Source organism: Charadrius vociferus, unplaced genomic scaffold (assembly GCF_000708025.1).
Source record: "Charadrius vociferus isolate BGI_N301 unplaced genomic scaffold, ASM70802v2 scaffold110, whole genome shotgun sequence".
Lineage (NCBI taxonomy): Eukaryota > Metazoa > Chordata > Aves > Charadriiformes > Charadriidae > Charadrius > Charadrius vociferus.
In genome coordinates this window covers 3,041,646-3,062,761 of record NW_009646761.1, presented here as the reverse complement: position 1 = coordinate 3,062,761, position 21,116 = coordinate 3,041,646, and the positions used below count along the sequence as shown (strand labels likewise).

At 38.1% G+C, this 21,116-nt stretch overlaps 1 protein-coding gene across 1 annotated transcript in view; it reads right to left on the bottom strand.

Annotated features, from left to right (window-relative positions):
- Positions 1 to 21,116, bottom strand: part of PCCA (propionyl CoA carboxylase, alpha polypeptide) — a 306,936-nt gene that overhangs the window by 174,660 nt on the left and 111,160 nt on the right. Inside the window, exons 10-12 of the mRNA XM_009892045.1 lie at positions 18,613 to 18,715; positions 14,039 to 14,133; positions 7,696 to 7,846 (exon numbers count right to left, since the gene is read on the bottom strand). Of these exons, the coding sequence (XP_009890347.1) occupies positions 7,696 to 7,846; positions 14,039 to 14,133; positions 18,613 to 18,715 (349 nt within the window). The remainder of the gene's footprint in view (positions 1 to 7,695; positions 7,847 to 14,038; positions 14,134 to 18,612; positions 18,716 to 21,116) is intronic.

The following is a 21,116-nucleotide window of genomic DNA, read 5'->3' as shown; positions in this document are numbered from 1 at the left end:
AAACCAGACATGTCTGCAGCAAGCAATCTACAGACCATAGCTATATCAAGGCAGCTGTACCTTATTCTCAACAGGACAAGCAGAAAAATTGATCAGTGATAACTCTCAATTAGTTAGCTGTTGGAAGTATCACCTTTACTACCCGTTCCTTTACTTATACCAAATCTGGTCATAAACAATTTATAGCAAATCATCATTTCAATGCACTTAAGTGCCATACATACCTCCTTTAAAAAATGTTACGCCCCACTTTGTGATACACACAGACCTCTTTCTCTGAAAAAAAATGCCGCTGATGTTTCTGCTTTCAAGTCCATAAAGCCACAGCTGTTATGGCCAGCAACACCCATACAGGGTAAAGGGAAAGTGCTTCCCCTTCATACTGGATCTGCTCCTTCAGACACCTCACAGCAATCAGCTTCCCTGTGAGCATTACAAGTGTTTTTGCTTCCCTAACCTCTTTCAGCTTATACAGCAAGAGACGCTGGTGGCAAAGCCTGTAAGAAACAACTAAGACGTAGTTTACAGATGGTGAAGAAGGTACAAGAGAGCTAGGGGCACCTGCCAACATTGCAGTCCAGTTAGCATCCATCCCCAGAACAGTATCACAGAATCTTCAGGGTTGAAAGGGACCTCTAGAGACCATCTAGTCCAACTCCCCGCTAAAGCAGGATTGCCTAGAGCACATTACTCAGGACCGCATCCAGGCGGGTCTTGAAAATCTCAAGAGAAGGGGACTCCACAACCTCCCTGGGCAGCCTGTTCCACTGCTCTGTCACCCTAATCGTAAAGAAGTTTTTCCATGTATTTGAATGGAACCTCCTGTGTTCCATCTTGTGCCCATTGCCCCTCGTCCTGTCACTGAGAGCCACTGAAAAGAGTCTGGCTCCATCCTCCTCCAACCCACCCTTTAGATACTTGTATGCCATAAAAAGGTCTCCCCTCAGCCTTCTCTTCTCCAGGCTAAGGAGTCCCAGCTCTCTCCAGTATGGAGAGGCTGCTAACTCTCGTCCTGTCCTGTGACTGCCAACTGTCTTAAAGCTTTACCATACTGGGGTTCATCCACAGCTACAACAAACAGTCATGCAATGTTTATGAACAATTGGAGCTAAGAGTTAAATTAGCGATGACTGCTCTCCTTATATTCAGGGAAATAATTTCAGGACACATTTTTCTCAAGACCATCGAGGTACTCAGATCTAACAGCAAACACTTCTGGATACTCTCACAGATGGCTCTCTTGCCCCTGTGTGCATAAGGCATCAAGTTACTCACACACCAGTTGGAGCATTCAAGCAGACCACAGTGGCCAAGAAAATCTAAATTTCAGTAGTTTTAAAACTACGGTCTGTGTCACCCTTACTACTGTAAGTCCCTAGCTGGTGTCATATACTCCTTTACATTCAGATAAATAATCTCAAAACTAACTTTCAACATACACCTCGGTTTCCAGGAAACACGATTCACCTGGAATCCCACGGGCTTTTCTGTGGCAGCCAAATCCAGTATCAAGTCACCCAAACCCATCAACTTACAGATGCTCCTCAGGCCCCTTTTATTTCAGTAAGCCTGGTTTCTATTTCAGAGAACTGAACAGCAGAGGCGCACACATGTTCTGCTCTTCAGGCATGCCAGCTTCCTGACTACTATGAGCAGGAGCACCCTGGGGTCACATCTTTCCGCAAAATAGTTCACAACAGCCATGTATATGGGGTTTAGGGGCACATAGTGAAAAACAGCTTTTCAGAAAGGCTGCTGGAGAACAGGCAATGTTTGGACTGATGCACAGAATGAATGGAAAGCACACAGGAATACGTAAGAGGCAATCTCCTATGTTGTCTTTTTCTATAGGCATACTACATAATATGAATATGACTTATTTTCTCATTTATTAGTATGTGATTGAAGAATTGAGTGCAACCAGAACTACAAAAATTTCCATAAACTAAGATGCTCAGGTAGACTTTTTATTGTTTCCTACGTAAGATGTAGCAGAAATAAAATCTAATGCACCGACATCTAATGACAACTAATTTTTTAACAACAGCATATAACTACTTTGAAAAATATTTAATCTAAGATAGCTTCCTGTGAGGAAGTTATCTTTCAATAACCATTGATTCAGTTTTGTCAATTTTTCTTTGCGAGGATTTGTTTCTTTATCGTACTTGATAGACACAGGTAAGAAACCACTCAGCCTACGAATACTGAATCTGTCTTTTCCGTGTTTTAAACAAACAGCATACACTCGATATCAACAAGGTATTTACCTCACAATTTCAACATAACTTTCTCAATTTAACATCCCACACTTAAAAAAAAAAAATCTCACAATTCAGTAATTCTATGCAGTTTTCTTTCCACTACATACTCCACATAAGAAAATAAGGAAATTTGCACCCACAAAACCTATACTTTCTTTCCTAAAGATATAATTCCTGCTTTCACTATATTTAGCAGCACTATTAAAGCTCTCTCAGACTACTTCATTCAAGGTGGCTCTGGTCACACTGCAGCCATTCTTGGGTTTTCTTTACATCAAATTCACCAAAGGAGAGAAACTGATGTACCCTTTGAAGAATGATCATTTGTTTCTCTACTTATTAAAAATGAAGGGAAGCCTCCTTTTTCTCTACTATTTTATTAGTGCTCTATGATAGTTATGTGGCAACCTTGTCTCTAAGATATCACTCCATGCCCTGGCAGCACTGTTAATGGCATCTTTCAGATTCAATGACTTACACAAACAATGTCGTTCTCTTCTGTCAACAACAATTAGCAATGCTTTTCTGTAGTTCTTTTGGGAAGCCTGAAAAGCAGACAACCAGTAGCTACATAATGGAAGTTGCATTAGGAGGCAAGAATGTGGCAAAAATCTGGTTAACTGTTGTCGGCTGACCCTCTTGTGTGAAGAAGTGTTGTTTGGCAGCAAAATCACCTTTTCTTTCAGTTCTAAAAATGGCCATGAACAGCTGGTATAAACTGTGTGCAGAATGGATTCTGGTGGGCTTAGAGGATTGGTAATGGGATAAGAGACCTTTCACCTTTAGGTCAGTAGTTCAAATTCAGCCCAGGTTAGCAGCAATTGAAAGTCTTTACCATCTGACACTGTTCGTTAGCCTATTTAAAATGACTGAAGCAAAGTGTCACAGTAAAACAAGATTCCAGTATTAAGAAATATGAAGAGTCTCAGCAAACACAGCAGAAACGGTCGCTTGAGACTTTGCTTTGAAATCCCGCCATTCAGACTTCGCCGAAATCTACTCCTCTGACTCCTGACAGCCCTTTTCTCACTGCTTCCGTACTCCTGCCCACCTATCACAATTCATCCTCCAGGCAGTTACGCACACCAAGACAACAAAACCACCTCTTGCCGTCCCACGGGTCTGCTACGGATGCCAGAGTCACCACCTCTCTGTGCTTTTAGCTGGCAATCCAGACTCAGCTCACCACTTCGCTATTTATATGTTACTGCTACTGTTTATATAGTGCAGCTGCAATATTTTCCAGCACTTCTCTCCTTCACTGAGCAAACGTGTGGCAGGTGCTGCCTAATGATGTGCAACAGAATACAGATACCATTAAGAGACTGTTAGAACCAGCAGTTTGTAAGCAGTGGAGCTCCAGACAATCACCAACAGCATTTCTACATATTTCTAGATATTTCCCAACCATGCTTTTTATACCTTCATGAGTGGACAAACAGATGAAAAAAGGAGGTAGAAAGAGACACGTTGCATATAAAAATTCTTCCTCTGTCAGGCACGGCGAGTTTTGTACAAAGACAAAGCTCTGGAATATAACATTTTCCAGAAATCAGTACAACCTGAGGAAAACACTGAAAGTAATGAACAAAAATCTTAACGCTGGATGATGTTTTATGGGTGTGAAGAAGTTTATTTACATTCGCCTTATGCTTTAGAATCAAGTGACTTTAAAAGAACTTGAAAACACTTACATAAAACAGATACTCTCCCTACAATTAACTGTAAAATAGAAACGTAGATATGCCATTTGCTTTCAATAAATCTTTTACAAACATCAAAATTAACTTTTAATCCCTAAGAAGTTATGACAAAAATATTCAAACTGTCACATTAGGAGAAAATACACTGCTACTCAAATTACCGTATTTCTCAACTCCACTGTGCTGAATACAGTCTGTACAAACGAACTTTTCAATCAGATTACTCTAAGCGAATTTGGTCATGTTTTGAGGAGGAAGGGAGTGCTCAATAGTTATTTAAATCACACAACGCATGGGGGAAGTAGAAGGTTGGGAGCAGACCTGAGACACAGACGTACAAACTGTATTCAGGATAAGCGGTCTCTTCACACTGCTCACAGTTGTCCTCAAGACAACAAGAGATGCTTCTCCTTTCAAGGTACTACAAACTTCTAGAATATGTGATATTCTCCCTTTGCTGTCACCTATTGATTCACATGTAAACAGCTTAGCCACAACGCACACCCATGTTAACAGATATTCTTTATTTACAGACTGTAGACTCTCTTCCCATAAAGTCAAAAAGGAACATTTCTAATCTTCTAGTAAAAAGCAGAAGAGGCTTTTCTGATGAACACCAGCATTTCTGGTAGTAGCATGATACGGAGACTTTGACACAATTTGGAAGTTAGAAAGGCTATCAGTCTAAGGGGTGAGGAACTTTTTATTTATTTCAAAGCTCATGTTTGGCCATTTTGGATTTTGACAGCCTTTGATTAGGCCAATGACAACTAAGTAACGCGAAGCACACCACAGCATGCGCAGCTATAAGGAATAAGATATTCAACATCTGGTGTGCCTCAATGATCCTAACGGTGGTAAGCTGCCTGAAAACCACTCCAAAAGTGCACTAAATGACAACATAAAGAAGTTCTCTTGTAGCTGCTAGGGCAGCCATTTCTACTTTTTCTTGTGAAAAGCAAGAATAACTAGCTTTGCTATGCAACTATCCAATCTCATGTTTCATACTTATCGGCTAGCCTCTGAAAGATGGCAGAGCAGCAGATACAACAAAAAGTATACTGCCAACAGCACAGAATAAATCATTCTAGCTGAATCACTCGGAGGGAGTGATTTCACTTTCACAGGAGTGAAACATCTGTAACAGATTTGTGTAGCATACAAGAGACAATGGAGCTGATTCACCAACTTTTTTCACTTTCCAACTTCATATTGTATTGCAACAACACTTAAAACAAAAATTAACCAAAATATAAGCTTCCTGTAAGGTGCTACTTATACTTTTTTGCTGAACTACATAGCAGAAATGGTATATTCCCAAAGTGTTCCCCAAAAAGACAGCCAAATAATAATACAACTCTCAATTACTGTGAAATACGTTACAAAAAACACTGAAAGATATCTGGACAGATACACCAAAGGGAGGGAGGGGACAAATCAGCAGGCACTGCGAAGTATGGGACATGGTTTAGTTAGCATTACACAAGTATATTCTGAAGTCTGTATCTAAAGTTAAAAGGCTACAGTAGGCTAGCTAAAGATTGATGAAATGTTAAAACAGATGCGGGAATAGCGTAATTTAGTAGACACATTCTGATTATGCTGACAGGTAGCTGTCTGTAATGCACACTAAGAAAGACCTTAGGAGCATCATTTATGGATCAGATGTCCATGATTTAGGAACATTCTTCCAGCTGTGGAGCATTCAGCCAAAACAAGGGAAGCAAGCCTGTTAGCCACTATTCACAGTTAGGAGATGCAAAAGGAAAAGGCTGAAGTAATACAGGGACATCTAGAGACTCTCCTGGTTCTGAAGTTAAATCTGGACAAGCTTCATTGAAGTTTCTATGTTTGGCTCTTAATAGAAGGGAGAAAGAACGAGATGTTAGTTGCATAACTGTTAGCTGAACAGAAAGTAAAACTTGAGACCTGGGAGAAGTGACAGATCAATTGGGTAAGCCTGGGGAAGAATCAGAGAAAATTACTACTGTCCAGCATCAAGTTGAAATGTTAATTAGAGACAATACACAGTCAGGATAGAGGAATTAGAGAATACCTACACAAGTACTGTAATTTAAGATTAGTAAATTTCTTTAAGAGTTGGAAAGAATGAGCCTGCTGTTATAGGGGACTCTCAAACTGCTTAGGCTATATTTCAAAACGAGTCTTTAAAGTCTTTAAAGATGGAATTGTAAAGCTTTCTTACTGCGTATGTGGAGACCTCTACAATGAAGCAAGTTTGAGGTTTGGGACTTCGAACACTTACCACTATGCATTGCAGGGGGAAGGAAGACACCACAACACAGCAAAGATAACATCTTAAAAACAAATAATAAAAAGAATCAACTCCAAGGATACTCCATCACTAATTCCATTTAGGAATAGATGGACAATAATATACTACAGCAAGGAAATGGTTTTGAACTTCTGGTAGGTTATGCACAAAACCATAAATTAATTTTCTTCTACATAACAAGAACATGGAAAAATCACTAAATGTGTTCTCTCAAAAACTACAAGATTGGGAAAAGTGTAAAGAATATGACCAAAGAGACAGAAACTCTTCATAATATTTTAATGAACTGTACATTGCCATTAGCCACCACCCTCTCTAACTGAATCTAAGGTAGACCAGATTTTGCCTAGCAAACTCCTAGCAAAAGCATGTGAAGTATAACTGTCATGACTAATTCCAAAAACAAGGCAAGGCAAATTTTACCAGCAGTCTTCCTTGGTACAAGGGAAGATTGCAATGCCCCTGGCTCCCCCTTCGTATCCCAAATCCCCTCTCACTTCTTTACCCAAAGCATAAATTTACCCAGCCATTATACAAAGTCATGCAAAGATGTCAGAATCTCTTTATGCTTTATCACTGTCCACATGTGCAAACAGCAAGCAGAACACAGACCCAGCAAAACCTAGCTAAAACAGAATATGAAGCTAATCACTATTGCTTGATTCCCCATTTCAGTCTTTCTGGCATTATTTAACAAAGTTAGAAAAGGAGGATAAAGATGATGGAATTCACTTGCTTACAAGTTGAACTTTCTTGACAATGATATCCAGACCAAGTTATGTGCCTGTTTTCTTACATTATGACCAGAAATGCATTATAACAGTCAAATAAGAGGTAGAGGGGGTTTTCAATAAAGCACTGTGTCCATTCATTTGAAGTGTACATTATAACACCTCCCGTTGACTACATGAGTTGTTACAAAAATCCTACACCATATCAGCATGGTTTTTTACACAGTTGCATTCCAGTCACAATTTCAATCATATGCAGATTGCTAGCGTTTTTATTGCTGAAATACACATATAGTGTTAATCACCCTCCTAGAGAAACTCAGCAAGCAATCATCAAAGTATAAAAAAGAAACTTCAGGGACCAGTGGGGAAAAGCATCAGAGCACAGTGGCTAGCCACTTACTGTGAACGCACAGTGGCACTTAACAGTGACCTCTTGCAAGGTCTTTAGGTCAAGTGTAACAAAGAGCAAAAGCTCCAAATGCTTACTTGAGCGCTGTGCAAGAGCTCACTGCTGTAGAGTCTTGTATATGCAGGTTTATTTAAGTGAGTAGATCTTTTAAGTTCAGTGGGAAGTGCTCACACACGTCAAGTTAGTTATGTGGAATTCTTTGCAGGAGCAGACGCCTAAGTATGGAAGGGGGTTACGTTCTGTTTTTTTAAATAACACTTTTCTGAATCCGTAGAGCTGTTTTTCTTACCTGAAGTCTAGTATTCATTTCCAAGAAGTAGAAATTCTTACTGGAGTCCACAAGGAATTCTACTGTTCCAGCAGATGAATATTTTACTGCTTTGGCAAGAGCTACTGCTTGTTCTCCCATTGCTCTTCGAGTTTCAGGGTCTAGAAAAGTGCTACAATACACAAACAATGCCTTTCTTTAGTTAAAAAAAAAATAGTAATAATAGTAATTAAATCATTTCATCTTCTGCTTAAACTACCACCAAAAGATGACAGCATTATTTAAGTTATGAAAACATGTCAAGACTGTCAAATGTATGCCTTTCCATTTATATTGCTCCTGAACAGATATACTGCATGCTTCACAATTACTGCTAATGTACAGGAAATTCAGGATAAAAACCAGTATTCTTTAAAATACAAAATAACAGAACACAACTTTTTTAGAACACTAAGATCTATAATAATGCAAGTTAAATGAAAATAAATACCTACAAATCTGTGATATTTTAAAAGATATCCCTCATTTGCAAAAAACTGTAACTAAAAAAAAAAATCCATCCCATGGAAATATGTATACCAAAATACAAGACAAGAGGTTTAAGGGGAATTTGTTTTCTGACTCTGAATTAAAACACCACGGCCATTTCATTGACATTCTATGCAATAAAGACGTTTTGGAAGCTAATGAAGTATTTATTTGGGCTTCTTATGTAAGTAAGACTGCAATGAAGAAAACTTGGGAATTCGTAGCATTTAACTAAAACACCACCAACAATATCATGACTTAAACCTTCATATCCTGTATTTACTGCCTCAGCTTGATTTGTAAGCCAAAGACTAGTTAATCGTATTTGCTAATTGCAGTTCATTCCTTTCCACAAATTCTGGACACATTCAAGGCACCCGAAGAGCAGCTCAGCTACCACCTTGGGAGCCACTGTGTACACTGCCCAAATGCCAAGCTTTCTCATTCTAGGAAAGTAACATGCCACTTCGCCAGTCAAGTGAATCGAAAGACTCAGGAAGATACACGTTCTGCTTGTTCCTCTCCTCTCTACTGCAAATTCAGATTTACATTAACCTATGCAGATCACTAATTTAGAGCTAGAGAAATTTCTGTGGCTTTCAATCAAAGCTGTGAAACTGCTTGCCCCTCACCCTGATACACTGTCCTTCAATGAAAGACAACATGTAGCTGTTCACCTTATATAAGCTCATAAATATTATTATATTTCTGTCCTGACTTACATTAGACACATAACTCAGCTATCATTTTAAAAGTACTTTTTTAAGGGAACAGGAAGTCATTTCTACCTTACCTCTAAGTTACTGCTTAAAATGAAAATACCAAATGCTACATATTTCTTGAGGTGTTCTCAACATCGGATCCTAATTCTGCAAAGTAGTAGTCAGGAACCTCCATGTAACTGAAGTGGCCCCATCAAAGTCAATGAAGCTTTCTGGGACTCAGAACTGCACTCTTGACAGAAGCCAGTGCTGGGTCAGGACTTATCTTTCAGTTTTTTCACTGAAACCTGAACTCACAGAAGAGCTAGAGTCTTCTGCCCCAACGAACCATATTTGACATGACACAAAAAGTGAGTAAATACCTAGGCAAATTGGGAGACAATGGAATACTTTTCTTCACGGGAAAAGTGCTACTTCGCACCTCTGTCCTTGCAGTGCCCACACAGCCAGATTCTGATGGACAGTAGGGCAGGCATTTTCAGAATTTAGGAAAAAGTTTCTTTCTTGGCAAACAACAGGATCAACAGGAAAAGAAACTCAAGTCTGATCTCAAGAAAGCTATCAAGACCCTACATCAGATCAATGGAAGAAACAGAAGACGTGCAAAACCTATCAAAAATAGGCACTGATAATGTTAAATTTTCATAATATTTCTTATTTTGATTCAATAAGAGAATAATCCATTACACAAAATCAACAATCTATAATTCAGTTTGGCGTTTCTGCAGGGGCTTTGATCATGGAAGGTCAATGACTGGCTTATGAAGAACAGAAGCTTTTTAATATCAGCTTCATACTCTATTTCTAGAATAACCATTATTACTTCTCATATAGATGAAAGACAGTTACTCCCCCTTATTACAGTGGTGTCTTCCCTATGTTTGTTAAATGTAGGTCTGAGATCTCTCTGTTCACCTCCTGCTGTAGCCAAAGAATGGAACAGAGGTGTCACACTGCTAAACTTGATCTCTGCCACGTGGTTTAGCTTTATGTTCTAAAATGACTGGATCATCCCTGCAATCAGCTAGGTTAATTAACCAAACTTTTCCTATTCCCCTCTGCTGCTTTACCTTTTGTATACATTGTTTCTCCCTTCTTTAGCAATGCACCTTTTGCAACTGAAATAACTCTTCCCCAACCTAATTAGGTCTCACTTGAAAACGCAGCATTTTAAACCCAACTTCAAATCTTTTTCTCACACATATACCTGTTATTCTTTCGACCAAATAGCTCCTAAGGCAGCATGAAGGCTGCAAAATAAAAAGGATTCGCAAGATAAAAGCACCCAAAAAAAAAAAGATCAGACCTGACATTTCACTCATAAGACCTTCTTCAAGCTATTGTAAAGTTGATCAAAGACAATACAGTCGGTTTGTTCCATTGTTTCTACATCCAGAGAGATGACCACATGGGCAAGATGTTACCTCTCCCCTTCTAGTTCATCAGATAATGTTTCCCAAAATATCTCTATTGCCTTCACTCAGAGATAAGGTTGAGATTTTGAAAATAGTTACACCGACAGTGGAAATTTACTGCTCAGCTTAGACCGAAAAAAAAAATCATCATCATCAATCACATTTACCCTTCCTCTGAAGATACGACTACGCTGGGAGAGAAAAGTACCTTCATTTTCTAAATGTCAACGTCAGCCTACCTGCTCTTAGGAAACAGTTAGGCACACTGTTTGTTTAAAGATTTACTTACCTACAAAAATTATTCTCCTTTGAGGTATCTGCTATGTACTACCACACCACAGGCATAAATATGCTAAAGGATTTGAGGACACAGTTTTTTTCCCCGTATCTAAACTATGCCCACAGTCACAAACAGAATGGGCTCACTGTTTCTCTTAACCCCAAATCCTTCAAGGATTTCTAGACAGAGCAATAGGAAATGCGGAATCTGATACGCATACATGCAGCACAAGTCTAAGGAGAACTTGTACATAGTCTAGTTCAATAACATACCTTTCTGCTAAGTTCTGGCCTATACACATTCATTCAAATTGTTGGTGGCTTCAAGTAGCACCTTGGCAGTTAAGCTGGAATATGATCCTGAAGTACTTGACATCATTCTGAGATCTTTCAGAGAGAGCTTAATGCTTGGAGAAAGTGAAAGAAGTTGCTGTCTGTGCACCTTCCAAGGACAGAAACGTTCCTGAAAGAAGCTAACAATGGGGCATGCAAAAAAGGTCACAAAAATACTTCAACTGTTTCACTTGCATTCTAATGCGGTCACTTACTGGTAAAATAGCCTCCCTTTTAGATCTCCTGCCTTTTAGATCTTTCTGTCACAGGCAGAAATAGAAAGAAACATTTTTGTCCTTTGAACTGGAACTGAAAGAACATCTTTCAATTTAAAAAGACACCACAAAACTAATATCTAGGATACATAAGGCAATCTCAACTCTGAATGTATGCAGCTAGGAAGAAAAAAACAACAAATTATTTCCTGCATGAGATGAAGCTCAGGGAAATTTTGAGACATTGTTGAGAGACTGTCCAAAGAACCATCTTATTCTGAAAGTCTTCGATGCTAAGGTTTAACCCAAGGACACTGAATTGCTGGATAAAACTAGAGACAACAAAGCAGGCAGCTAGCAAGTTCTAAGGACTTGCTCACTGTGGATGCTAATATGGATCTTACACGCTAATACAGAATACAACAGCAGGGTGCTCTTCCATCATTACTTGTCCAGGAAAGGTCTGAAAATGTACAGAAGGTTTAACACCCAGTGTCCTAGACCCCAGCATTTTGAGATATAATAGAGACTGCACTTCAAATATTGTGTTTAGTTTTGGGCCCCTCACTACAAGGAAGAGATTGAAGAGCTGGAGCATGTCCAGAGAAGGGTAACGGAGCTGGTGAAGCATCTCAAGAACAAGTCCTGTGAGGAGCAGCTGAGGGAACTGGGGTGGTTCAGCATCTTCCAGAGAGGTGTGAAGCCAGAAGCACAGAAAATTACTGTAAATCACTGGAAGTTTTGTGTAGCATTAACTTTGCCCAGCACTAACTAAAAAGCTGGTGATGATCAGATGTGTCTTATTGTCTGTGCTTCCCAGAACAGACATAGTAGGACAACTGACTATGTTAGAAGGGTATAAGCAAAGTTTCTTGGTCTCCTATTTGAAACTGGGGGGATTGGCCACCAGAAACCCCAAGGCTCCCCTTGAATACTGTAACCTCATCAGGGTGTGAATTAAAGAGCTTTCTCTCCTCAAAAGAGAGACTGAAGTTCCCTAGAAAAATTGGAGAGTCAAACACAAAATGATCCCATAAGTGGGAGTTCAAAAGCTGCAGACTTAAATTTAAGAAAATCAGAGAGATTATTCTCAAATAAGAACCTCTTTGGGAAACACCATCATAGGAAAAAGTAAATCATGAGACGCTTGAGAACAGGCCAAAGTCAAAATCCCTAAATTGTACAAAAGACAAATAAACATTTTAGCCTATAACATCCTAGCTCCTGAGCTTCATAAATGAAGAAAAGTTTCAACTTATCTCAGAGCTCTTAATGGCAGTTACCATTTAAAATAGGAGAAAAAAAGGACTACTGAGGACTTCATATTTCCTCCACCCAACTGTATAAGAAAAGGTGTTTCCAGGAGACACTAATCAATGAGATTATCTGAAACAGCATTCACAGGAAGGGCTAACTTCAGGCTTTAGGGTCTCTACAATGTCTCACAGAAGTTAGTGCCCTGCTTAACTGCAACAGTCTTGTAACCCTTTGCAAATAAATGGATTCTGCAGTCAACTGCAAGTGGCTGTAAGGCAGATAAGGCTTTCAAAGCTGTCAGTAAAAGTCTGGCAGAGTCTGAAACATCCAAGAAGAAGGAAGAAGAGTTTTCACACCAAATTTTGGAAGCTATTGACTCGCCCACACTCTTTTGTGGAGTTATAGAAGGGAATGAGAAAACTTACTGGCAACTCCAACAGAGAAGCCAACGAAAGTTAAAAGGCTGATATTTCTGATGAAAGAAAACACTCTGATCACAGCTGGTTGGCGAGAGAAGGACATATCACTCCTTTTAATTGACCACAGGCATGGAGAATGAGCAGGCAGTAGTGGCAGGCAGTGCCTTACCTGTACTCCTGAGGCAAAAGACTCTAAGTGCTTAGGTATGCATATATGCATGCGCACACTGTATCAGGACCTGAAGAATTCACATTTCCCAAACAAAAATGTACTAAGATCTTTAGGCGTAAGGCTTCCGAGAAATCCACAACCACCACCAGGAAGCAACAAAAGCTGTTTAAGCATTTATTAGTGGCTTTGTAGCCTTAGATTAAAACTTTAGTTTTTAATTTAAAATCTAGGTCATAAACAGTGCCAGTCCCACAATTATGATCCAACATTAACTTATATGCTGCCTCTAAATAAACATCATTTGAACGATGCGCTTTTCCTCACATCCTCAATTGTTGCATCACATAGTTCTGTGGCTATAAAATAAGGGTGAACACGTTAACGCTGGGAATTCCCATGGGTAGAGATACACTTATGTCTGGTTTCCTGAAATCAGAACTTCTTTCTGCCCTTTTTTCTACACGTATTCTCTGATGAATGCCACACAGCTAGACCATACCTGGCACAGCAGCAAGGTATTTCAGCTCCATTTGAAATAAGTGGGGTTAAGACAATTTAGTACTTTTGAGTTACTGGACATCTACATCTACAGTTCCCTACTATGAATGGTACTAAAAGTGGCACAGAATTTAGCACTTCATGTTTCATTTCAAATAGAAATAAACAGTGTTACATGTCCTTCTCACAGTTACTATAAAGTATCTCAGGTATCTTAACAAAGCCATCTCACATACTATATATTTGATTGGTAAGATCTATTTTATACGAGATCATGAAAAAAATTAACACCACAACACCTGTCTTATTCTTACAGAAAGACATCACAAAGCAAGATCAAAACACTCTCAAGTACCACATCAAAACTGCATTACAGTCAAATGACGGTAACTTAAAAACTATAAAGAAAATAAATGTTTAATAGAGTAAGATTTGCTTGCATATGTAGAAAAAAAAATAAAATCAGCAGCTTTCTAAAAGTGCTTTCAGTAACGACGAAGTTGCATCAAGAGTCTAGTATACATACCTTGGTGCTTCCTCCACAACTTTTTGGTTTCGCCTTTGAATGGAGCATTCTCTTTCATTCAACCACAAGGCATTACCATGTTTATCTGCCAAAACCTGAAACAACAACAAGCTGCTATTATCAAGCAGATGTATGCATACGGCCTTTGGACATTATACTATTCCATAGCATTCAGTTTCATTTAGAAATAATTTTTTCCAATCTGAAATAAAGGTTGGGAAAAAATGCTAGTGTAGAAAATTAATTGTATAGGAAATACTAATTGAATACCTCTTCAAATTCTGCACAGCATTCTTTTAAAGCCTCTCTATACAGAGTCTATATGTGGCAAAAAAAACACTCATTTCAAAATTTGTGAGAAGCTCCCAAAAGTTCAGAAATCAAAAATCAAAAGACTGAAATAAGATTAAAGCTACTTTTTCAAGCATTTAAAATTGTACTGCATAATGAAATTACTCAAAAGCACATTGTTAAGCAATATCTCGTGTCAACAAAGGAGAGAAAAATCTCAAAGAATGCCAAATTTTGTTCCTGGATTACACCCAAGTTTTCATAAGCAATGGCTAATGGACCTTTCTTAGTAGAAAAACCACAGCACTTGGCCTTTAATGAATATGAAAAAAATCTTCAGATACTTTGCAATCTTTTATTAAGGAGAATAAGATTTGCTAGTTCCTCAGTACTTTCAATGGAAATTAAAGCAGTAGTTTCTAAGAATTTCTTAAAAATCGGGTGTCAGCTACAGTTCTGGGCTGCAGCTTCAGTTCATGGAAGAGTTAAACATAAGTACCTAGATCGAATTACCTAAATTACATGTTAGAAAAACCACAAATTTGGCATAACACAACCTAACAGAACTCAATTGATTCTGCAACTTCAAAGTGGACAGGAAAGTAAGAAAAGGAACTCTATCCCTTTATGAAATTGACTGTACAGTGCAGCCATTTCCAATAGCAGAATACTGGATTTGAGGATTCAAGTAGACTTCTTCCAATCTTATGATGTTATACTCTACACTTATTCTTGGAACAATTTCTTTCATTGCAGACCACACCTGCTCCCTTCCTTCCTTATAAAATTTTCCCTTTAATCCATTTTTTTTTCCATCTGTCTTCCTGCTCTGATCTGCGGGAACCTGTGCCAATATTCATGCTTCATTCTTTAATAGTGCAGTTCTACACTGAAAACTGACAGGATAAAAAAAGAAGACAATCTTCCTCAAACTGCGTGAACTCAACCATATCTACTCACATTTGTGACAACAAATCTGTATTATTCATTATTCCTTTTAGCACCACAGAGCGAGTATGGCGCTAAGCAAGATGAATTCCTGCATCTATGACACCAATGTTTGCTGATGCGTGAATAATCTGGGTAGATGTGACTGCAAACAAAGCACTGATCTCATGAAGACAACCTGCGTGCACTGTGCAGCACCAGATCCAGAGTGTTCCGCACCCTGTAGGATCAGATGCATCTTTTCCTCAGAAATTCTGTTGTGCTCCCAATAAATTTATGGAACTTTCCATGGAAAAAATCCCCTCCGAAGAATTCTACGAGATCGATGACTTTGGGAGTTCCTAAACTCTGGTGTCCCAGAACCCTCTTCCCTACCCACGAGGAGGTTTAGCAGTGGCCACACCACAGTACTCCAGCCTACTGCCAGATTCTGTAACAGGTATCTCAGTACAAAGAAAAAGAAAAAAAAAAAAAGAAAAAAAACACAACAAAACAACCCACCACAAAACTAGCAGCGTCTAAAGCAACTTCTTAACCAAGTCCTAATTCATCCAATCCAGAACTAAGCATCACAGAGCTCTACAGGAACTCATTTGGGAGGAGAAAAGATTTCCTTTGTTGTTGTTTTTTAATATTAAAAACGGTACCTCTAGGACATAGCACAGTACTTGGACAGAAAAATCGCTGTCCTGCAAGTAGAATGACTCCTTGTGAGTCCTTCTGCTTCATTGCTACAAAGTCTACAACCTTCCACAGAATTCAGGCTCACCAAAACAAACCAAAAAGCTTGGAATATTTCCATAAAAATTAGTTCCTGTGCTTTGCTTCTCTCTCTCTATTTTCTGAAGCGGATAATAAAATATTTTTCAAGCCAACTAGTAAGTATTTTCTTTCCCTTCAGGACATTTCTTGTATCCTCCTTAATTTCTGCAACCTGGATTTTAAAATAAATGTTTTTCCATTATCAGCTAATACAGCTCAGAAAGAGACATGCCTGAACATTCACTATGAAAATGTAATTACAAACAGAATAAGCCAAACAACATCTGGTGTTAGGCTTTTACTTTTATTTTGGGTCCACTGTTTTCATTATCAGAAACTAAGGAAGATACTTCATAAAACAATTATATTCCAGAACACATTTACAGATGTTGAAATCATCATCTGAGATGTGAGAACCCAACACACCTCACTAAAAATGCCTGTCACGGCTACAGCTTTTTTTCTAAATATCTAAATACCCCTAAAAGAAAACGTCATGGTTTATGGGATTAGATGATTACTTTAATACGTGCTATGCACATCTATATGCCAAATCAATTAAATATAGTGTATTGCAATATCTCCTACATGATGTAGCCAAATTCTATTTACAGTTGCAGGATTGCTATTAAGCCAAGTAATAGTTAGACATTCCATGTGCTCTTACTTTAAACTCGGGTCTTTTATATCAGATATTTCAGGAGATCAAGACTTCAAATCAGTTCAAGCATAAAGTCTATTTGGACTCTATTTTCCTGTTAATTGTTTTAGTCTTTTCTCATGTTTTACAAAGTGATTGTTTTATAGCTAGACACAGGAAACCCCTTATTTAACAATTTTAAGTACCAATGCTTTGGAGCTATACGAGAATGTTAAAAAAAGTTCTATTTAAAAGTTACTGCTAAATTAACAAATATTTGGCATCTGGTCTCAAATTGTTTGTATATTTAGCAGTTTGAAAATTAACCAAGGTCAACGTCCTACAGCTGATTAGAACATGAAGTTAAAATAATACGCTACAATATTGTTAAAAGGTACCATCAAAGTGTTTGTCTAAGGAAAACAACATTCATTGTACACTCATTATAAATAAAACTATAAATTATTAATGGAAAAGCTATTTTGTTTAATCTAGGTGAAATTATTCAAGTGTTCTTAAATACAGTACTGCCTAATTTTTTTGAGGCAACCTTTTTTAAACCTAAAGGAATGAAGACGATATAAAATCTGGCCCCAACTCATGAAAGTACTGAGGAATCAATCTCATCTAACTTTAGTAATCAAAGAGTCGGTAGGAAGCTGTTGAAGCTTCCAAATCTGCAAGCACTGAAAGGAACAGATCATTAAGGTGTATTGATTTGCATACAAAAAAAAAAAAAACAAAGACATAGGTAGCCAAAAATTACTAGCCACGACAAAAGAATATAGGAAGATGCTCTAGCAATCTGACCTCTTTTGTAACCTAAGATCAATGCTGAAACTAAATGTTCACTATATACCCTTCTGTGACCCTTCAAAAAATAATAGGTTGGGGTTTAAGTTTCCTCTTTACACAGTGTTTCTTCATGTCACACATGCAATGAGTTAGCCTGTGCACAGACAAGTTTTATATGGAAATCTAAAATAAATAAAAACATAGGAAGTATCAGGTTTGACTGGGCACATATCTGGCAGAGTAAAAAATGTTAAATATTTCTCTTTAACAAATCATTCCACACTATCAAATTTATTGTTGTTGGTTCATTCCGTTATTGAGCTACTGTCAAAATACTTCAGGCTCTCACTGCGGGGGGGGAGGGGGGAAGACATGCCACAACTTAGAAAGTTTATGTTTTGGACAAAAACTAATTAAATTTCTGTTGAGGAAACTGACATAATCCGTATAGATTTCTTGTCAGGAAAGATTATTTCAAGGCTATTGGCAGACCGAATTTAGTTGCCTACATCAGATCAAACACATCACAAATTTTAAAATCATAACTTTGTTAAAGAGTCTGTCCAAAACAAAAAAGTCTTGTTTTGCATTAGCACCTCTGGCATACCACTAGGCCCAATAAAAGATATAAATGGTCACAAGGTAGAAGTTGAGGAGAATACACCTGATTTTAAACCACAAACCGCCCAAATTGGACACAAATCCTCCTGAGTTCCCAGGGAGCACTAGATACCTCAGAACAGATTCCTAAATACTGACAAAACCACCTAGAGCTTGCAAGAAAAATTGTAAGCACAGTAGTAATTTAACGCCTACATCCTCTGCTGTGCTCAAGCACTGTAATCAGGATCCAGAGTTCAAGCTCCAGCCCTCAGGACAGATGCCTACAACTTTTTTTCTTTTTTTTCCCCAAACGAATTGAGCATGGTCCATTGTCTTCCTGCTAAAGAAAGGGTAGAGAATAAAAACAGGAAGGCTGTATTGTACATGATAGCCATATAGTTTGAGCAATGGCCCAAGACACAGGAAAACGCAAGACTTTAGGCCTTTTTTAGTGGAGCGTTTGAAACATTTTGAACTTTGATTAGTTTAGGAGTTCAAATCTTAGTAACTAAAAATAAATAATAATAATACAAACCTGGATTTCTATGTGACGAGGGTTATCAATGAACTTTTCTATCAGTAAGCGATCATCGCCAAAACTTGAAGCAGCTTCTTGAGACGAAAACCTAAAGCCTTCCCTTAAATAATGAAAAATAAAAGAATAATCTGTCAATAAAAAGTTGTCAAGATCTGAAGTATGCAAGGAGAAGGAACATTTCTTCATCCCAGTCATCTGGCAGTTTTCATCAATCACCACAAACATCCAAAACCCAAGTTTTACCATTTGTATTTGATTCCTTAGTAAGTATCCCTTTTTTTCTTTCTTTTCTTACAAAGACACAAAAAAAATATTACATTCTAAAACACAGAAAATTTCAGAGTGTTTAAAAAGTCTGGGAATTTACAACAATTATTTGTATGAATTTTCTTTGTTGGCATTTTCTTCTGCAAAAGTAATAAAGTAATCAAGTTTTTAAACCCATTCATTACCATGTACTTGTTATACAGAAGTAAAGGTGAAGCTCACCATTAAGGTACACAGCCCTAAATACTCAAGAATAGCAGAGGTTAGTTGCACGTTAATTAGATGAAAGAACTACAGATATAATATTGCAGACCTTGTAAACTCAATCACTGAATGCACAACCGGAATACACAGAACTTCGCTTTATAAAGCATACCAGCTGTACTACTAGTTTTTCCCTGCACTAAGGTATAACTGTTATACTGCACACTCTATATACTTCCCTCTGGTTTCTCTTTTACATATGCAATTACTCAAACAAGCAAAGATTGTAATATACTGTATTTATTGACTTTATTTTTCATGGCAGAAAGATTACTCCTACAAGGCATAACTGCTGACAAACAACCACGTACAGCTTTCTCAGGGTGAAACATACCATAATGCAGGGACCCAAAAGCTCCACAGAAGTTTTCTACAGGTTTAGTAGTCTCATTTATGTCGATGCATATGGAAAGTTTGGGGTAAATTTCTGTGGGACTGTCTACTGAAATGCAGCAGCCCTGATATTTGTGCCCTAAATAAGAACTACGGCACAACTGAGTTGAAGTTTCCATGCTTTCCATCTCTTGAATATAGTTCAATTCCACAAACAAAACCCAGACAATAGAAACATGAGATATGTAAATCTACAGTATAGAGATGCATATGTTAAAAGGTATTTCTTCACCTTCTTTCAAGATTGTGGAATAATATATACTATAATTTTGAGATATTGTATTCAACGTACAATCTTTCCTAAATTATTATTTAACTTCAATATACTGAATTATTTAATAAAGAGAAAAAGGGACGTCAAAATTTTTAATTCTGTACACTACCTGATCTGTCCAAAAAATAAAAAACAGAGTGAGGCAACAGACATACACAGTATTTGAGCTTACTGAAACAGATTTACAGCTATTTTAACTCCTATATCAAAGGCTCTCTTTCCTTTTGCAAACATTCTATCAGGCAGTTTTATGCAGAATTGACTATTTTTTCCCTTCATTGAAGTATGTGCTAATTAGAAATCTAAACTGCAATACTTGTTTTAACAAGTCAGGTGCCCAATTATCTAATCCATACACCTGTAAATCTTTTTTAAATTATATATAACAGGAATTACTATCTCAGTCAGGTATTCTGACCTTGTTTGTATCTTACAAACGTGTGTAGTTGCATTTGTTCAGTAATAAAAATTACCATAAATTCTTCACCTTTCTTAAAGAGAACAAACTAACCAAACGGAGATGGACCCGAGTCTCTTTATGAATATTTAAAATTTTTTAAATTAACTGTTTAGACTAGAAGAGAATTTGCATTTGAAGTGTTATCCTTTCACCAAGCAGCAGCCCTACAGAGCTTCACTGCAAGGAAGACGCTCCCCACACAGTAAAACTGCACTGACACATGCAACCAAGTCCAAAACCTTCCTGCCCATACTAATGCCAGAAGAGAAGCGTGGGGGAACTTGGGACAGGGAAACCTGACCTTACTGCCCTCTCTGGGCCCAAGCACAGTTTACCATACAAGCAACACGTCTGCAGCCTAACTGAGCCCTGATGTTTGACAAGACACAATCATTCAGGCTGATGTGCCTCATCCAAAGATCATCGTTGATACCTCTACGCTATGACTCAAAGTAAAGAGATGCTCTGGTCAGAGGATTCCTGAGCAGGGGCTCTGCGCAGACCAACGCTCCAAACACTAACTGCCTAGTAACATGGCCATCTTCACATCCTTCCAGCGCCAGTCACCTGAGCTGGACTGAGGGGCAGGGAATGGGAAGGATGGGCTGTCCATTAGACCCTGTTAGGTGCCCTACACTACAGGGACACCAGCTGAGCCGGTATGCAAGGAGCACAGCAAAGAACAGCAGCTAAGAGGGGCTTTGGCAGGAGGTATTTTCAGTAGTTTCTCGTAGAGAGTTGATGGTCAAGGTAGTTTTGACAGCGGGGGAGAAGGGGCATTTTGCTTGCAAGTTATTTATTTATTCAGGCAAGATTTTCTGTTAAGTTAAGGTTTTTCTTAGG